The sequence below is a fragment of the Haematobia irritans genome, chromosome 1 (assembly GCF_050003625.1).
Source record: "Haematobia irritans isolate KBUSLIRL chromosome 1, ASM5000362v1, whole genome shotgun sequence".
NCBI classification, from domain to species: Eukaryota; Metazoa; Arthropoda; class Insecta; order Diptera; family Muscidae; genus Haematobia; species Haematobia irritans.
Genome location: NC_134397.1, coordinates 191,750,510 through 191,765,958, shown reverse-complemented (window position 1 = coordinate 191,765,958; position 15,449 = coordinate 191,750,510). Strand labels below are relative to the sequence as shown.

The 15,449-nt window shown below is 37.1% G+C and overlaps 1 protein-coding gene across 1 annotated transcript in view; it reads right to left on the bottom strand.

Moving 5' to 3' along the window:
• Nucleotides 1-15,449, bottom strand: part of Gfrl (Glial cell line-derived neurotrophic family receptor-like) — a 75,594-nt gene that overhangs the window by 9,182 nt on the left and 50,963 nt on the right. The window contains exons 10-11 of the mRNA XM_075305118.1: nucleotides 8,940-9,004; nucleotides 3,095-3,317 (exon numbers count right to left, since the gene is read on the bottom strand). Of these exons, the coding sequence (XP_075161233.1) occupies nucleotides 3,095-3,317; nucleotides 8,940-9,004 (288 nt within the window). The remainder of the gene's footprint in view (nucleotides 1-3,094; nucleotides 3,318-8,939; nucleotides 9,005-15,449) is intronic.

Genomic DNA, 15,449 nt, shown 5'->3' with positions numbered 1-15,449 from the left:
TCTGAATCACTGAAGTGAGTTCTGGTCCTTACTCTAAAAACTTCTACGAATAGGTCAGTTGATAATGTCCCTTCGATTGTCCACGAGAACTCAAGTGCCACATTTGGTATTGTGAGTAGCTTCAACGGTCGATGATCAATCCAGGGTCATATTGGTCGACCGTGGGGTTAAACTAAATGCCGATTGTTATCGGGAAAATGTCATAAAGACAATATTGAATTCACAATATTGACTCAACACAATCGCACTCGTGTCAACCACGAATAGGATAAAAACAAGTAAGTAAAGTCTAAAGTCGGGCGGGGCCGACTATATTATACCCTTCACCCCTATCTATCTAAACTACATCACATTTGCTGAAAGCTATATAAAGGATACAATTTTTTTACTTCTACAAAATCTCTAGAATTAAAATTTAAATCGGCTAACGCTATCTAGTTAATTGTAGGAAACTTCCATTGAAAATGGGTCTAAAATGTGTAACAGTCTACCATAACATATTTCCCCAACTCTGGTGTACGTATATATGGGAGCTATATATAATCTGAATCTTGACTAAATTTGACATGTATAGTTAGATTAATAATTCTGCTATCTATGCGAAATTTCACGTAAATGGGAGTATAATTGGCCCCCTGGTCATATGAGTGCAAATAGGACGGAAGATATATGTGGGATCCATATCTAAATCTGAACCGATTTCAACCAAATTTGGCACAATTACCGATACTACTAAACGTACTCCTTGTGCGAAATTTGAAGCAAATCACGGCAAAACCCTGGATTTTGAGGCCATATAAGTACAAATCGGACGAAAGATATATATGGGAGCTATATCTAAATCTGAATCGATTTTTACCATATTTGGCACATACAATAGTATCGTTAAAAGTACCGCTTGTGCAAAATTTGAAGCAAGTCAGGGCAAAACTCTGGCTTTTGAGACCATATAAGTCCAAACCGGGCGAAAGATATATATGGGAGCTATAACTAAATTTGAACCGATTTCAATCAAATTTACCAAGCATTGGTAGAATGTCAATTCTACCTTCTGTGCAAAATTTCACTAAGATCGGTAGTAAACTTTGGCCTCTGTGGCCATATGAGTCTAAATCGGACGAAAGATATATATGGGAGCTATATCTAAATCAGAACCGATTTTAACAAAATTGGGCATATTTAACAATACTATTAAAAGTACCCCTTGTGCAAAATTTGAAGCAAATCACGGCAAAACTCTGGCTTTTGTGGCCATATAAGTTCAAATCGGACGAAAGATATATATGGGAGCTATATCTAAATTTGAACCGATTTCAATCAAATTTACCAAGCATTGGTAGAATGTCAATTCTACCCTCTGTGCAAAATTTCACGAAGATCGGTAGTAAACTTTGGCCTCTGTGGCCATATGAGTCTAAATCGGACGAAAGATATATATGGGAGCTATATCTAAATCTGAACCGATTTGGCTAACATTTTTCAAGATCTTCGAGATTCATAAAAAATTGGATGTACGGTATTTCAAGAAAATCGGCTGATAAACACGCTAACTATGACCAAATCGGTGATAAATATATATGGCAGCTATATCTAAATCTGAACCGATGTTTTCCAAAACCAATAGCGATTGTCTCTGCCCCAAGAAACGGCCCTATGCCAAATTTGAGGACCATCGGACTTCAATTGCGAGCTGCACTTTGTGCACAAAATTACATATACAGACAGACGGACGGACGGACGGACAGACAGACAGAAAGACGGACATCGCTAAATCGACTCAGAATTTAATTCTAAGCCGATCGGTATACTAAAAGATGGGTCTATGAACACTATTTCTTGGCGTTACATACAAATGCACAAACTTATTATACCCTGTACCACAGTAGTGGTGAAGGGTATAAAGAGGTACATCGCTTAATTTCTATCACACAATGGCCACCAAAATCTACGGATCTCAATCCGTTGGGCAATTTTGGAGAGTAAGGTTGGACTAAAAAACACCATAATGTCGATCATCTCAAGAAGCGCTTCACCGGGAATTGACCCAAAAATCGCATAGTCATTTTCAGTGTGTGATATCTTTGACAGACTTTGAAGGCCAAAGGTTAGGTTAAAGTGGCAGCCCGATTAAGTTTCAGGCTCACTAAGAGTATTCAGCCCATTGTGATGTCACATTAACCAAAAGTACCTATTACATATGGGCACTTCTAATTTTAAACGCTGAACCTTCTCGATTATTTTCTTCTGTTGAACCAACCAGATTGTTCCAAAAACATTAACAGACTGCTTAAGTTAACGTTTTCCAGATCCGCCAGTAATCTAAAGCTATATGCCCTAAAATTTGCTTACGCCTCACACAAGAGGTATTTAATTGAAGGCCATAATTCGTACCAAAGTTTCCCAATTCCAACAAATCTATACTGATTCTAATATTTGATGTTGGTTTCAATATTTTTGCTTTTAACGAATAAAACTAAAAAATAAATAATATAATAGCTGAATTTCTTTTGGTGGCGCCCGATCTTTTAACAATTCCCAAGAAATTGTAGGAAATTGAAAATATTCTTAACTAAAAGTGCAATAGATCAGTCTTTTCCAATGCTTCAATATTAAAATTCTAAGGCAAGGAAGGCTGAGTCACATATAGTGCTATGTATTAATTTACATTGAAAGCCGGAATCCAAATATCAACATATATTTGCAGTTCAAATCTATCACTTCATTAACGGTTTTAGGGAAACTCAACATCCTGATTAACGATATCGCAGAAAACAAAATAGGTTTCCTTAAATTTGCTATATTGAATGTTCCTCCTATATATCACTCAAAATAAAACCTTTGATTTCCCTATTCACCCTCATATTTTAATGTTCATAGAACGATCAAACCCCAAAAATCTGTCACTTATCTACTGTAAAATAAAGTTCGCTAACAACTCCACTTGGTTGCAGTCTTGCCAGTTATCAAAAGAAAGAAAAATACATTGATACCCGACCAGAAATGGCTGACACGCAGGTTATCGTCTTGCTAGCTAACTGTTGAAATTTCATCCCATTCATTTCTTGAATCCTCCACGAGCATTGTGTACACTTACCCGGTAATGAATAGTCACCCAATGGTGGTTTCATACAGATAAAACTTCCCGAATAGCAGAGACAACGTCCACGGAAAGCTTGATATGCGGGTGATGCATGACTGTAGAATGCCAAAGCGGTACGGCATGGAGCAAATGGCACGCAAAGGGCATGACAGGTGAGTGTAAGAGATTCGCCACAGGTGCATAATTCACTGCATTCAGCATCGTCCAATAGGTAAATCTGTTAAGTAGTCATAAAAAAAATAGGTAAACAAGATGAATATAATGGTAACAGAGAAGTGGAAACAACTAAACTTTAAACAACACAATAGTAAATTGGATAGAAAAATCTTCAAATTATTATTTTTAGCTAAATTATAATTGGAGTTCTACTCTGCCAAACATTATAATTATTACATGATTACAATAATTGTAAACTTTTCCACCATATGGTTCCGATTCGTTATCGTAAATCGCAAAAATTTATTCGCCTTATAACGGAAAGTTTGAGATTTTCCTGGGCTTCCAATCCAATTTCAATTTGAGTTTTTCAATAAAAGATATTTTTTGCCAAATTTTTAAGTCAATATCAATAGGTTTGTTAAGCTTGAGATCTTAGAGATCTTGAAATCGAATAAAAACAACAAAACACAAATTTTAATCCTGAAACAGGATTAAGGAAATATGAAAATGAATATTTTGCGATTTGCTAATCCGAATATCGGTACATGGGAAATAAGTTTGACGTTCAGTTTGTAACCCTTCAATATATAGATTCCCGACTCTGGACGATGTATGTTAAAAAAATCTAAAGATGTCACTCTTTCGATCTTACACTTTTCGTCTGTCTATTGCAACCGCGCTACATTTTTCAATAATGGTCCTATCGTTCTGAAACTTGGCACAAATTCGTTTTCGCAGTTTTTATTCGATTTGCCTTAAATTAGAAATGTAGAGTAATTTTGGCTCCACAGCTAGGAGTGCCTAATATGGTATGTATTTGCATGTTTCGGTATAACGCAAATGTAGACCGTTCTTCATATTTACTTCTAGGAATTTTTACCCGATTTGCCGAGGAGCCACCGTGGTGCAATGGTTAGCATGCCCGCCTTGCATACACAAGGTCGTGGGTTCGATTCCTGCTACGACCGAACACCAAAAAGTTTTTCAGCGGTGGATTATCCCACCTCAGTAATGCTGGTGACATTTCTGAGGGTTTCAAAGCTTCTCTAAGTGGTTTCACTGGAATGTGGAACGCCGTTCGGACTCGGCTATAAAAAGGAGGTCCCTTGTCATTGAGCTTAACATGGAATCGGGCAGCACTCAGTGATAAGAGAGAAGTTCACCACTGTGGTATCACAATGGACTGAATAGTCTAAGTGAGCCTGATACATCGGGCTGCCACATAACCTAACCTAACCTACCCGATTTGCCGGAAATTGAGATATTTTAGGTCCACGTATAGGTGTGTTAAATACGGTGCGTATTGGTCCATGTTTTAGTATAGACATGTAGACAGAACTCCTGATTTTAATATCGGTCCTGGTATTAATATAGCCTCCACATAAACCTATCTCCTGATTTCTATTCTAGGACATGTAAACACTACAATTTTTATCCGATATGCCTGAAATTGGAAATCTACAAGTATTTTGGGTCCATAAAGAAAATTGCACCCATATACACCGATCTTGCGCCAAACTAAAATTAAAATTTTCTTATTTTACTTTTGTGCTCATTCGAGTAAAGTGAGTAGAAATCTACAGAAATTAGATTTCATATTAGATAAAAAAGCTTTACTTCATCCGATTTTCTTGCAGGAAATGTTTACGATTCCTCTAACACTCAAACCAAAATTGACGCATTTGTGCTTGATAGGTAGAAGTCATATATCGTAAACCAGATTTCAACCAGATCGGATAAATTTTGTTTCTCCATAAGCTTTAAGACCTCAAATTTGGCTATCGGTTTATATGGGGGCTACATATAATTATGGACCGATTTTTGTATGGTAGCATCGGATAAAATTGACCTGCAAAAAGCTCCGGAGCTCCTGGAGATTTGTTCATAGACCGATATTGATCAATCAGATCGTGTGAAGCTTGTTCTTTCAGGAGACTCTAGAAGTGAAATCTGAGGATATGAGGGCCATACCTAAAAGTGGTTCGGTATGGCCCATGGGAGCCACCATGGTGCAATGGTTAGCATGTCTGCTTTGCATTCAAGGGGATTCGCGGATTAAATCTCTGCTTCGACGAACACTAAGAAGCTTTTTAAGCGATGGATTATCCCCCCTCAGCAAGGCTGGTAATATTTCTGAGCGTTTTAAAGCTTCTCTAAGTGGTTTCCCTGCAATATGAAATGTCGTTCGAACTCGGCTATAAAAAAAGGTCCCTTGTCATTGAGCTAAACATGGAATCGGGCAACACATCTGTGGTACCACAATGGTCTAAGTGAGCCTGGAATATCGGACTGCCACTACACCTGCGTAGGCTTCACGCAACAGACTAAATGACCAGACCAGAGTAAAAATATGTCTGGATGGCATTGAGAAGTGGTTCGGCTCAAGATTAATAATTTCAATTATGATGTAAGATCTATTCCGTTTGGCCAAGATCTAAAAATTGTACAAAAAGCCACTTCGAACCATCTCGCTGTGAGGGCGTCACACGAGTTAATGAAATAAACTGTTGGAAAAATAATTGAATCGAAACACGAATATTTACAAAAACAAATTATATTTATTCTGACGAGAATTCAAAAACGACTGAGACTCATAAAATTCAAAATGAACAAAAATTATAGAAAATCTTAACACAAAAATCTTAGGGCGTTTTCGTTTCGCAAAAAATATGTTGCCCTGGTGTTACACTACTTTTTCCCTCATTGTATTTTCGCTCAAATAATAGTGTCATTGCAAAGTTATTGTTAATTCATAATATTGTGAGGGATACAGGATCCAAAATCTATGACAGTGTCCTTTATATTTGGAAAAATTTTCGAGAATGTTGCACCTTTTTTCCCAATGGAAATCGCCATTAGTATGCCTTGCATTTCAATACACAAATTATAACAAGAAATCTATGATAACTAGATTTTAAATAAAACGCTTGACAAGTTATTTTCATTATTTAATTTCAACACCATCCCTTAATGCAAATTCTCCAATACCAAATTTCCATCGACGAATCATAAGTGACTTTCTCCGAAAGGCATGCCACGCAAACCGTGACATCACCCAAAGCAACTACAATTGAGGTGGAACACGTGTTACTTTGTATTTTAGACCGACCAGATATTTTCACCCATAGTAGAGGGTCTAAACTTTACGCCATGAATTTTTCACTTCATTTGCATTCCTTGTCAGTAAAATTAAGTCGTCCAATATCAGTTGTTGTTGTTATGTATAGTGAAATTGGGACAACCTTAGGGATTAGCATGATACAACCTTAGTATCACCATACATTCAATATGGCATGAGCATTTGACCATCAAAAAAATTATTCGCGTTGGATCTCACACAAGTTGTCAAAAAGAGGGTCGTTTTGATTTGATCGAAAGAAATGATCCAAAAATACAATCGGAATCAGTCTATGACATCGTCGATTTACGCGTATGATCCCGAAAGTAAACAGCAGTTGACTGTATGGGTATTTCAAGATGAGCCAAATCCAACAAAAGTTGCTCGCGCGCGAAGCACTTCCAAGCAACTGACCGCATGTTTTTTATACCCACCACCATTGAATGGTGACGGGAGTACAATAAGTTTGCCATTCCGTTTATAATACATCGAAATATCGATTTCCGACTATATAAAGTATATATATTCTTGATCAGGGAGAAATTCTAACACGATATAACCATGCCCGTTTGTCTGTCTGTTATAATCACGCTATGTTACAGTCTTCAATAATGAAGCAATCGTGCTGAAATTTTGCACAACCTCATCTTTTGTCTGCAGGCAGGTCATGTTCGAAGATGGGCTATATCGGTCCAGGTTTTGATAAAGTCCCCATATAAACCGAGCTCCTGATTTTACTTCTTGGGCTTATAAAAACCCTAGTTTATATCCAATTCACCTGAAATTGAAAATCTAGAGGTATTTTAGGACTATAAAGAGGTGTGCCAAAAATGGTGAGCCCCCATATAGACCGATCTCCCGATTTTACATCTTGGGCTTATAAAGGGTGATACGGTCAAAATTTGGTCAAGGGAAAACGCGTGTAAATCGGTGAAATCGTTTATTTAAAAAATCAAATTACATTTCTTTTTCAAGTTCAATTGGTATAAAATTCAGGAAAAATATTCAGTTAGGCTCTCGCTTTTCCAAATACGAATTGCCGGGCCTCACGCTTGACACCTGCCATCAGATTTTGTACAGCCACCTTGTCCACCTTCTTCGCCGCAGAAAGCCAGTTTGCCTTGAACTGCTGCTCGTCCTTAGCAGTCTTTTTGGTCTTCTTTAGGTTCCGTTTGACAATAGCCCAGTATTTCTCAATTGGGCGGAGCTCTGGCGTGTTGGGAGGGTTCTTGTCCTTGGGAACCACCTGCACGTTGTTGGCGGCGTACCACTCCATGGCCTTTTTACCGTAATGGCAAGATCCCAAATCCGGCCAAAACAGTATGGAACAACCGTGTTTCTTCAGGAAAGGCAGCAGACGTTTATTCAAACACTCTTTCACGTAAATTTCTTGGTTGACAGTCCCGGAAGCTATGAAAATGCTACTTTTCAAGCCACAGGTACAAATGGCTTGCCAAACCAGATGTTTCTTTGCGAACTTTGACAGTTTTATGTGCTTGAAAATATCTGCTACCTTTCCCCTTCCTTTTGCCGTATAAAACTCCTGTCCCGGAAGCTGCTTGTTGTCGGCTTTGACGTAGGTTTCGTCGTCCATTACCACGCAGTCAAACTTCGTCAGCATCGTCGTGTACAGCCTCCGGGATCGCGCTTTGGCCGTCGTATTTTGTTTATCATCGCGATTTGGAGTCACTACCTTCTTGTAAGTCGATAGTCCGGCTCGTTTTTTGGCTCGATGCACGGTTGTAGACGATACACCCAGCTTATTTGCGGCATCTCGGAGAGAGAGAGGTTAGGGTGTCGCTTGAAACTACCGGCAACTCTCTTTGTCGTCTCAGCGGCTTCCGGTTTTCGATTTCCCCCCGATCCAGACTTCCTGGCTGTCGACAAACGTTCCCCAAACACTTTAATTACATTTCTAACGGTTGATTTGGCAACTTTTAGCGATTTTGCCAGCTTTGCGTGCGAGTAGCTCGGATTTTCGCGATGCGCGAGCAAAATTTTGATACGCTGCTCTTCTTGCTTGGACGGCATTTTGACAACTGAAGAGTGAATTCCAAAATCAAAATAGGAGCAACATTCTACACACACACCTTCAAAATGAGGGGTGTTCAGGTTTTAAGTTTATATTGACCAAATTTTGACCGTATCACCCTTTAATGACTTATTTTTATAACCGTACGTAATAGGTTAACGTTCGACACCTGAAGAAGCGGTTGATGCGTTCAGAATGAATGAGCGACAAAGGTTCTTCAACAATTGCTTCACACGCATGCAAACATGTATAGATCTTAATGGGAAATATTTTGAAAAACAATAAAGGTATTTTCTATAATTAATATATGTTTTTCTTCTCTAATCCAGAAATACAAAAGGCCACTCTAGTACATGAGCAAGTTTCGTTGGCTCATTTTAATTTTTCCGTGTGTTTTAACTGCGTGAATTCTAACAAACAAAAACACATTATACGTCTTTTTAAACATTTAAAATGTTTCTTTATGCGAAATTCATTTTCAGATTTGTTACCCTTTTTTTTACATTAAATTTACTCTTTTTTCAACTTACTCTCTTTCCGGTTCCTTCACGAATAAGCTGATCCGATTGACGAGGCCTCTGGACCACACAGTTTCCTGAAAAGATAAGCAAAAAAAACACGAATCAACATTTACGCATATTTATTATATTTAATCATACGCAATACAATTCATCGTCATAGCACCAGACAGGGCTAGTGTGAAATAGTAGTGAGAAGGAAACGCAATCATCAAAAAAAAAAAAAAACTCCTACAAAAAATTCAATTTTCAAATACAAGTACACTTGTGAAACCATTAAAAATGATTCATTCGCATGAAATGAACTTTTGAAGGAGAGCTCCAAAGATAGATTCATGGAAGAGAAGTGGCAAGGCATAATAAATCAAATGGAACTACAAATAAACAAACTCCCACTAACAAACAATCAAACCAAAGAGAAAAAAACTGATATAACAGAATGTGTGGAGAAAAAACGAGGATTGAATGAAAGACACAAACTGTGCATCCAATCCAATCGACATAGCCACTACCAGTCGACCAAGCAAACGAGTTAGTGCTGACAATAATGTGAACATAACAAATAAACGTTCGCTCGATTTAATTCCACACAAACTTACTCGAAAGACTGGGTAATGGTCAAACAACACTCATAGCACAATTCACATACCAATGTAAATACAAATACTCATTCGTTTACACCCATACATTCACACACACGCACACACAAACACATCTATGTTCATATATCTAAGGCACAGTGAACATGCCAGCAAACTCTTGTCCTAAGAATCTTCATATGATTTTCCTCCTCTTGTGTGTGTGTGTCCGAGTTTGTATGGATGTGTAAGTGCACACATGAGTATAATAACAAAGGATCATCATTTAATGTAATCCTTCACAATTTATTTACTTTGTCCGTCTCTCCCCATTCATACATACATGCATATATTGAAGTGTCGTGATGTTATGCGTTAGTAATTGTGTGGATGTGGGTGAATGTTTTCGTGGATGGTTGTGAATGTCACACTTTCTCTCCCTCTCTAACAACGAAGGCATTGGTGTTGTTCTGTTATGAAATTGTTGAAATAATAAATGATTCAACAAGCTACACATTTTGCAAAAGCAATTGCTTTGTTATGCCTCCTCCATCCCATACAAGAACCACCTCTTCGCTCAGGCGAATAAATGGTAGTGTATTTTTCATGCCTCTGCATTGACCCAAACTATTGGTCAAAATATTATGTGTGTTAGTAAGCAGATGTCCAGACACTGTGGATTTTAGGTGAATTGCTATTGGTAAAACTTATACAAAAACAAGTATATATCAACCGGATCAGATGGAATTTGGACACTCCCGAAGTCAATCTGAGGATCGGTTTACATTGGAGCTATATGTAAGTATGGACCAATTTTTGACTTACATTACATAGCAACTTTCATCCAGATCAGATAAAAATTACTTTTTCAGGAGGATCCAGAAGACAAATCTTCTTATTGGTTTATATGGGGGCTTTTAGGTATAATGGCTTAAATATATGGCCCCTACCATCCGTAACAAAAACTTGTACCCATTTTCAAACCGAGAGCTTGATTCGTTTGGAAGTTAGAGTGGTTTCAACAGACAGAGGGACAGCTGACAAATGTATTCCAGTGCCTGTTCATTTTATTGCTTACAAGCTTACAAAACCATTTTGATCTCTGGCAGTCAGAAATAAGGTTATCCGTGATTGAATTCAAGCATCTTATTTGACTAGAAGTGCAAAGAAAAAAATGTCACGAACAATTTTCCAATTGTCTTAATTGAATCTTAAACAAGTATATATGGCCGTAAGTTCGGCCAGGCCGAAGCTTATGTACCCTCCACAATGGACTGAATAGTCCAAGTGAGCCTGAATCTTAATCGGACTGCCACTTTAACTTTTAACCTAACCATGGATTGCGTAGAAACTTCTTCGAAACACTGCCATCCACAATCGAATTACTTAAGTTGCGGTAACGCTTGCCGATGGCAAGGTATCTTAAAACCTCCTAACATCGTCTTCTAAATTGTATGTAAGTCCATACGTGGTATATATTAACCCTTTCACTACCGAAATAAAACTAGTGATAAAAAACTTTTATTTTTCTTCTGTTTTTACTTGTACTAACAGCATGTAGAACAAAAATTGTCATTTTGAAATCCTACCTCAATTACTTCAAGAGCTATATGAGCTTGTTCTGAAAATTTGATTCTTGAATTGTGACCAAGCCTTACGAAAATAAGCGCTATTTGGCCTACAATATCTTTCAAAGTGTGAGAAAAAATACAAAAAAGAACATGTAAAAGTATCAGCTATAGTTTTTGTATAAATGCCCATTAACTAGAAACATACAATACAAAAATTGTCTCAAATTTTCGTATTTTTCGTTTTCGTTAAAGAAGTTTATAAAAATGTATTTTAGACCTCACCAATATGGACAATATTTATAGCTTATTTAGATAAAATCATCTACTTTAACCCTTTCACTACCGACATAAACCTAATGATAAAAACTTTTATTTTTATTCTGTTTTTACTTTTACTAATAGCATGTAGAACAAAAATTGTCATTTTGAAAATCAACCTCAATTACTTCAAGAGCTATATGAGCTTCTTCTGAAAACTTGATTCTTGAATTGTGACTAAGCCTTACGAAAATAAGCGCTATTTGGCCTATAATATCTTTCAAAGTGTGAGAAAAAATACAACAAAGAACATGTAAAAGTATCAGCTATAGTTTTTGTATAAATGCCCATTTACTAGAAACATACAATACAAAAATTGTTTCAAATTTTCGTATTTTTCGTTTTTGTGAAAGAAGTTTATAAAAATGTATTTTAGACCTCACCAATATGGACAATATTTATAGCTTATTTAGATAAAAGCCTCTACCGGTGGGAGCCACCGTGGTACAATGGTTAGCATGCCCGCCTTGCATACACAAGGTCGTGGGTTCGATTCCTGCTGCGACCGAACACCAAAAAGTTTTTCAGCGGTGGATTATCCCACTTCAGTAATGCTGGTGACATTTCTGAGGGTTTCAAAGCTTCTCTAAGTGGTTTCACTGGAATGTGGAACGCCGTTCCGACTCGGCTATAAAAAGGAGGTCCCCTGTCATTGAGCTTAACGTGGAATCGGGCAGCACTCAGTGATAAGAGAGAAGTTCACCACTGTGGTATCACAATGGACTGAATAGTCTAAGTGAGCCTGATACATCGGGCTGCCACATAACCTAACCTAACCTAACCTCTACTTTAAAATAACATCGAGAAATAAATCAAAATTAAGTCGGAAAATAAAATTCGGTGCCTTTTTCGAATGTCCTTCTAAGTGGACATCGGTAGTGAAAGGGTTAAATCAAACAAGATTGATCAAATACTTATATAATTCAGTTGACAAAATTTTCAATAGATATAAAATTTTGACAAAATTTTCTAAAGAAATAAAATTTTAACAAAATTTTCTATAGAAATAAAATTTTCAAAAAAAATTTTATAGAAATAAAATTTTGACAAAATTTCCTTTAGAAATAAAATTTTGACAAAATTTTATACAAAATTATATTTTAACAAAATTTTCTATAGAAATAAAATTTTGACAAAAATTTCAATAGAAGTAAAGTTTTGACAAAATTTTCTATAGAATTGAAATTTTAACAAAATTTTCTATATAAATAAAATTTTAACAAAATTTTCTATAGATATAAAAATTTGACAAAATTTTATAAAGAAATAAAATTTTGACAAATTTTTCTATAGAAATACAATTATGACAAAATTTTCTATAAAATAAAATTTTGGTAGATTATTTTTGGATCGAGTGGCAACCATGATTATGAACCGATATGGACCAATTTTTGTGTGATTGGGGATCGGCTATATAACTATAGACCGATATGGACCAATTTTGGTATGGTTGTTAACGGCCATATACTAACACCACGTTCCAAATTTGAACCGGATCGGATGAATTTTGCTCCTCCAAGAGGCTCCAGAGGTCAAATCTGGAGAACGGTTTATATGGGGGCTGTATATAATTGGGCACCGATGTGGACCAATTTTTGCACGTTTGTTAGAGACCATATACCAACACCATGTACCAAATTTCAGCCGGATCGGATGAAATTTGATTCTCTTTGGGGCTCCGCAAGCCAAATCTGGGGATCGGTTTATATGGGGGCTATATATAATTAAGGACCGATGTGAACCAATTTTTTCATGGTTATTAGAGACCATATACCAACATCATTTACCACATTTCAAGCGGATCGGATGAAATTTGCTTCTCTTAGGGGCTCCGCCAGCCAAATCTGGGGATCGGTTTATATGGGGGCTATATATAATTATGGACCGATGTGAACAAATTTTTTCATGGTTGTTAGAGACCATATACCAACATCATGTATCAAATTTCAAGCGGATCGGATGAAATTTGCTTCTCTTTGAGGCTCCGCAGGCCAAATCTGAGGATCGGTTTATATGGAGGCTACATATAATTGTGGACCGATGTGGACCATTTTTGCATGGTTGTTAGAGACCATATATCAACACCATGTACCAAATTTCATCCGGATCGGATGAAATTTGCTTCTCTTTGAGGATTCGCAAGCCAAATCTGGGTATCGGTTTATACGGGGGCTATATATAATTATGGACCGATGAGGACCAATTTTTGCACGGTTGTTAGAGACCATATACTAACACCATGTACCACATTTCAGCCGAATCGGATGAAATGTGCTTCTGTTAGAGGCTCCACAAGCAAAATCTGAGGGTCCCTTTATATGGGGGCTATACGTACAAGTAGACCGATATGGCCCCTTTGCAATACCATTTGACCTACATCAATAACAACTACTTGTGCCAAGTTTCAAGTTGATAGCTTGTTTCGTTCGGAAGTTAGCGTTATTTCAACAGACGGACGGACGGACATGCTTAGGTCGACTCCAGGGTTCGCCTGTCACAAACTGTGACTTTTGCGACATACATTTGCGACGGTATAATACGTATGTCGCAAAAGTCGTAAACCTACTGTAGAAAACCAAATTTTGAATAGAAGAAATCCTGAACATTTTTTAATTTAGTTTGACAAAATTCGCTGTGAGTTTCTGCAGAAATTTCTGAAAGTTTTCCCATGGTCAAGCCTATTTTCTTAGGTGGTATCGAAATTCCCGTTGGTGAGTGTGCAAAATACCTTGGGGTTATATTGGACAGGAGACTGAACTTAAACCTAAGAAAGGACGAGAAAATCCACGGTTATCCTGTACTTGTGCAAAAGGCCATAGGAAAAATGTGGGGACTAAAACCGAAAATTATGAACATTCCTAAGAATTGAAACTTCTTCGCACATACCATCGTCTTGGATATCATCGAATTCGCTGCCTAGCTGACGCGACTAAAGTATTTGGAGTTTGCGACTTTTGTTACTTTTTCTACATTTACGACGCGTATGTGACGTTTACGACGTTTACAACTTTGCGACAGTCGCAAACCTAAAAAAGTTTGATACAGACCATCTCTGGTCGACTCAGAATTTCACCACGACCCATAATATATATACTTTATGGGGTTATAAACGGAATACCCTCCACCCATCCTATGGTGGAGGGTATAAAAATAATTGGATCAATTAATTCCGTGATTGAATCAGAAAATTTTGTTTTTTTGTGTGTGGCTATCGATAGAACCCTCCAGCATTTAAATGTGAAAATTTCTTTTGTTTCTCGTTGCTCGTTACCGTGATACTGCCAGTAGTGTATCGGGTCCAAAAAGTGGACCACAAAAAAAGGAAGCAACATCAGAAATACTCCGAAAAGTGAACGCCAAGAGTCCTAGATCTCATCGATACACACGAACAAAAAAATTAGCGCTTATTATGGTCAAAGGGGTCATATGAAAATGTATACCTTTAATTGGCGTTGGTACTGATGTGGGCCGCCGTCCCCAGCTTCATTTCTGTCGACCATCATTTCAATGACCACCAAAATCTTGGGATATCAAGACTTTTGCGCCTGGGGCATTTTGGGCCAGTGTTGCCAGAATTTTACGAAGTCTTCCCCAAATCAGGGTGATTTCGTCCCCAAAAATCCCTAATTTAGTCCGAAAATACCCAATAAAATTCCATGTCAATGTTTGAAATTAACAAAATAACAAAATATGGTATATAACAAAATTTCAGGGGGCTCAAACGAATACAAAATGTCAGAATGTTTTAAAAGATTGGTGATCGGTTTAGTATAATACAGATAATACAGGCGATAATTTTGGTATCCATGTATTACAAATAGAATAACGAATTTATTATACTCGCACATCATCCTATGGTGGAGAGTACCAAAAACAGTTTTGGAAAATTTATTTATTGTTTTTTAATATATGGTAGTGTCTCTGTTATGCTTTCTAAGACGTTTGAACAATAGATTTCCCCGAGAGTTGCAAAATAGGCTCCATGACGAAAAGTGACATTGGTTAAAATCAGGAAAATAGGGTAGATGTGGCAGCAGTTTGTAATCAAATTGAAC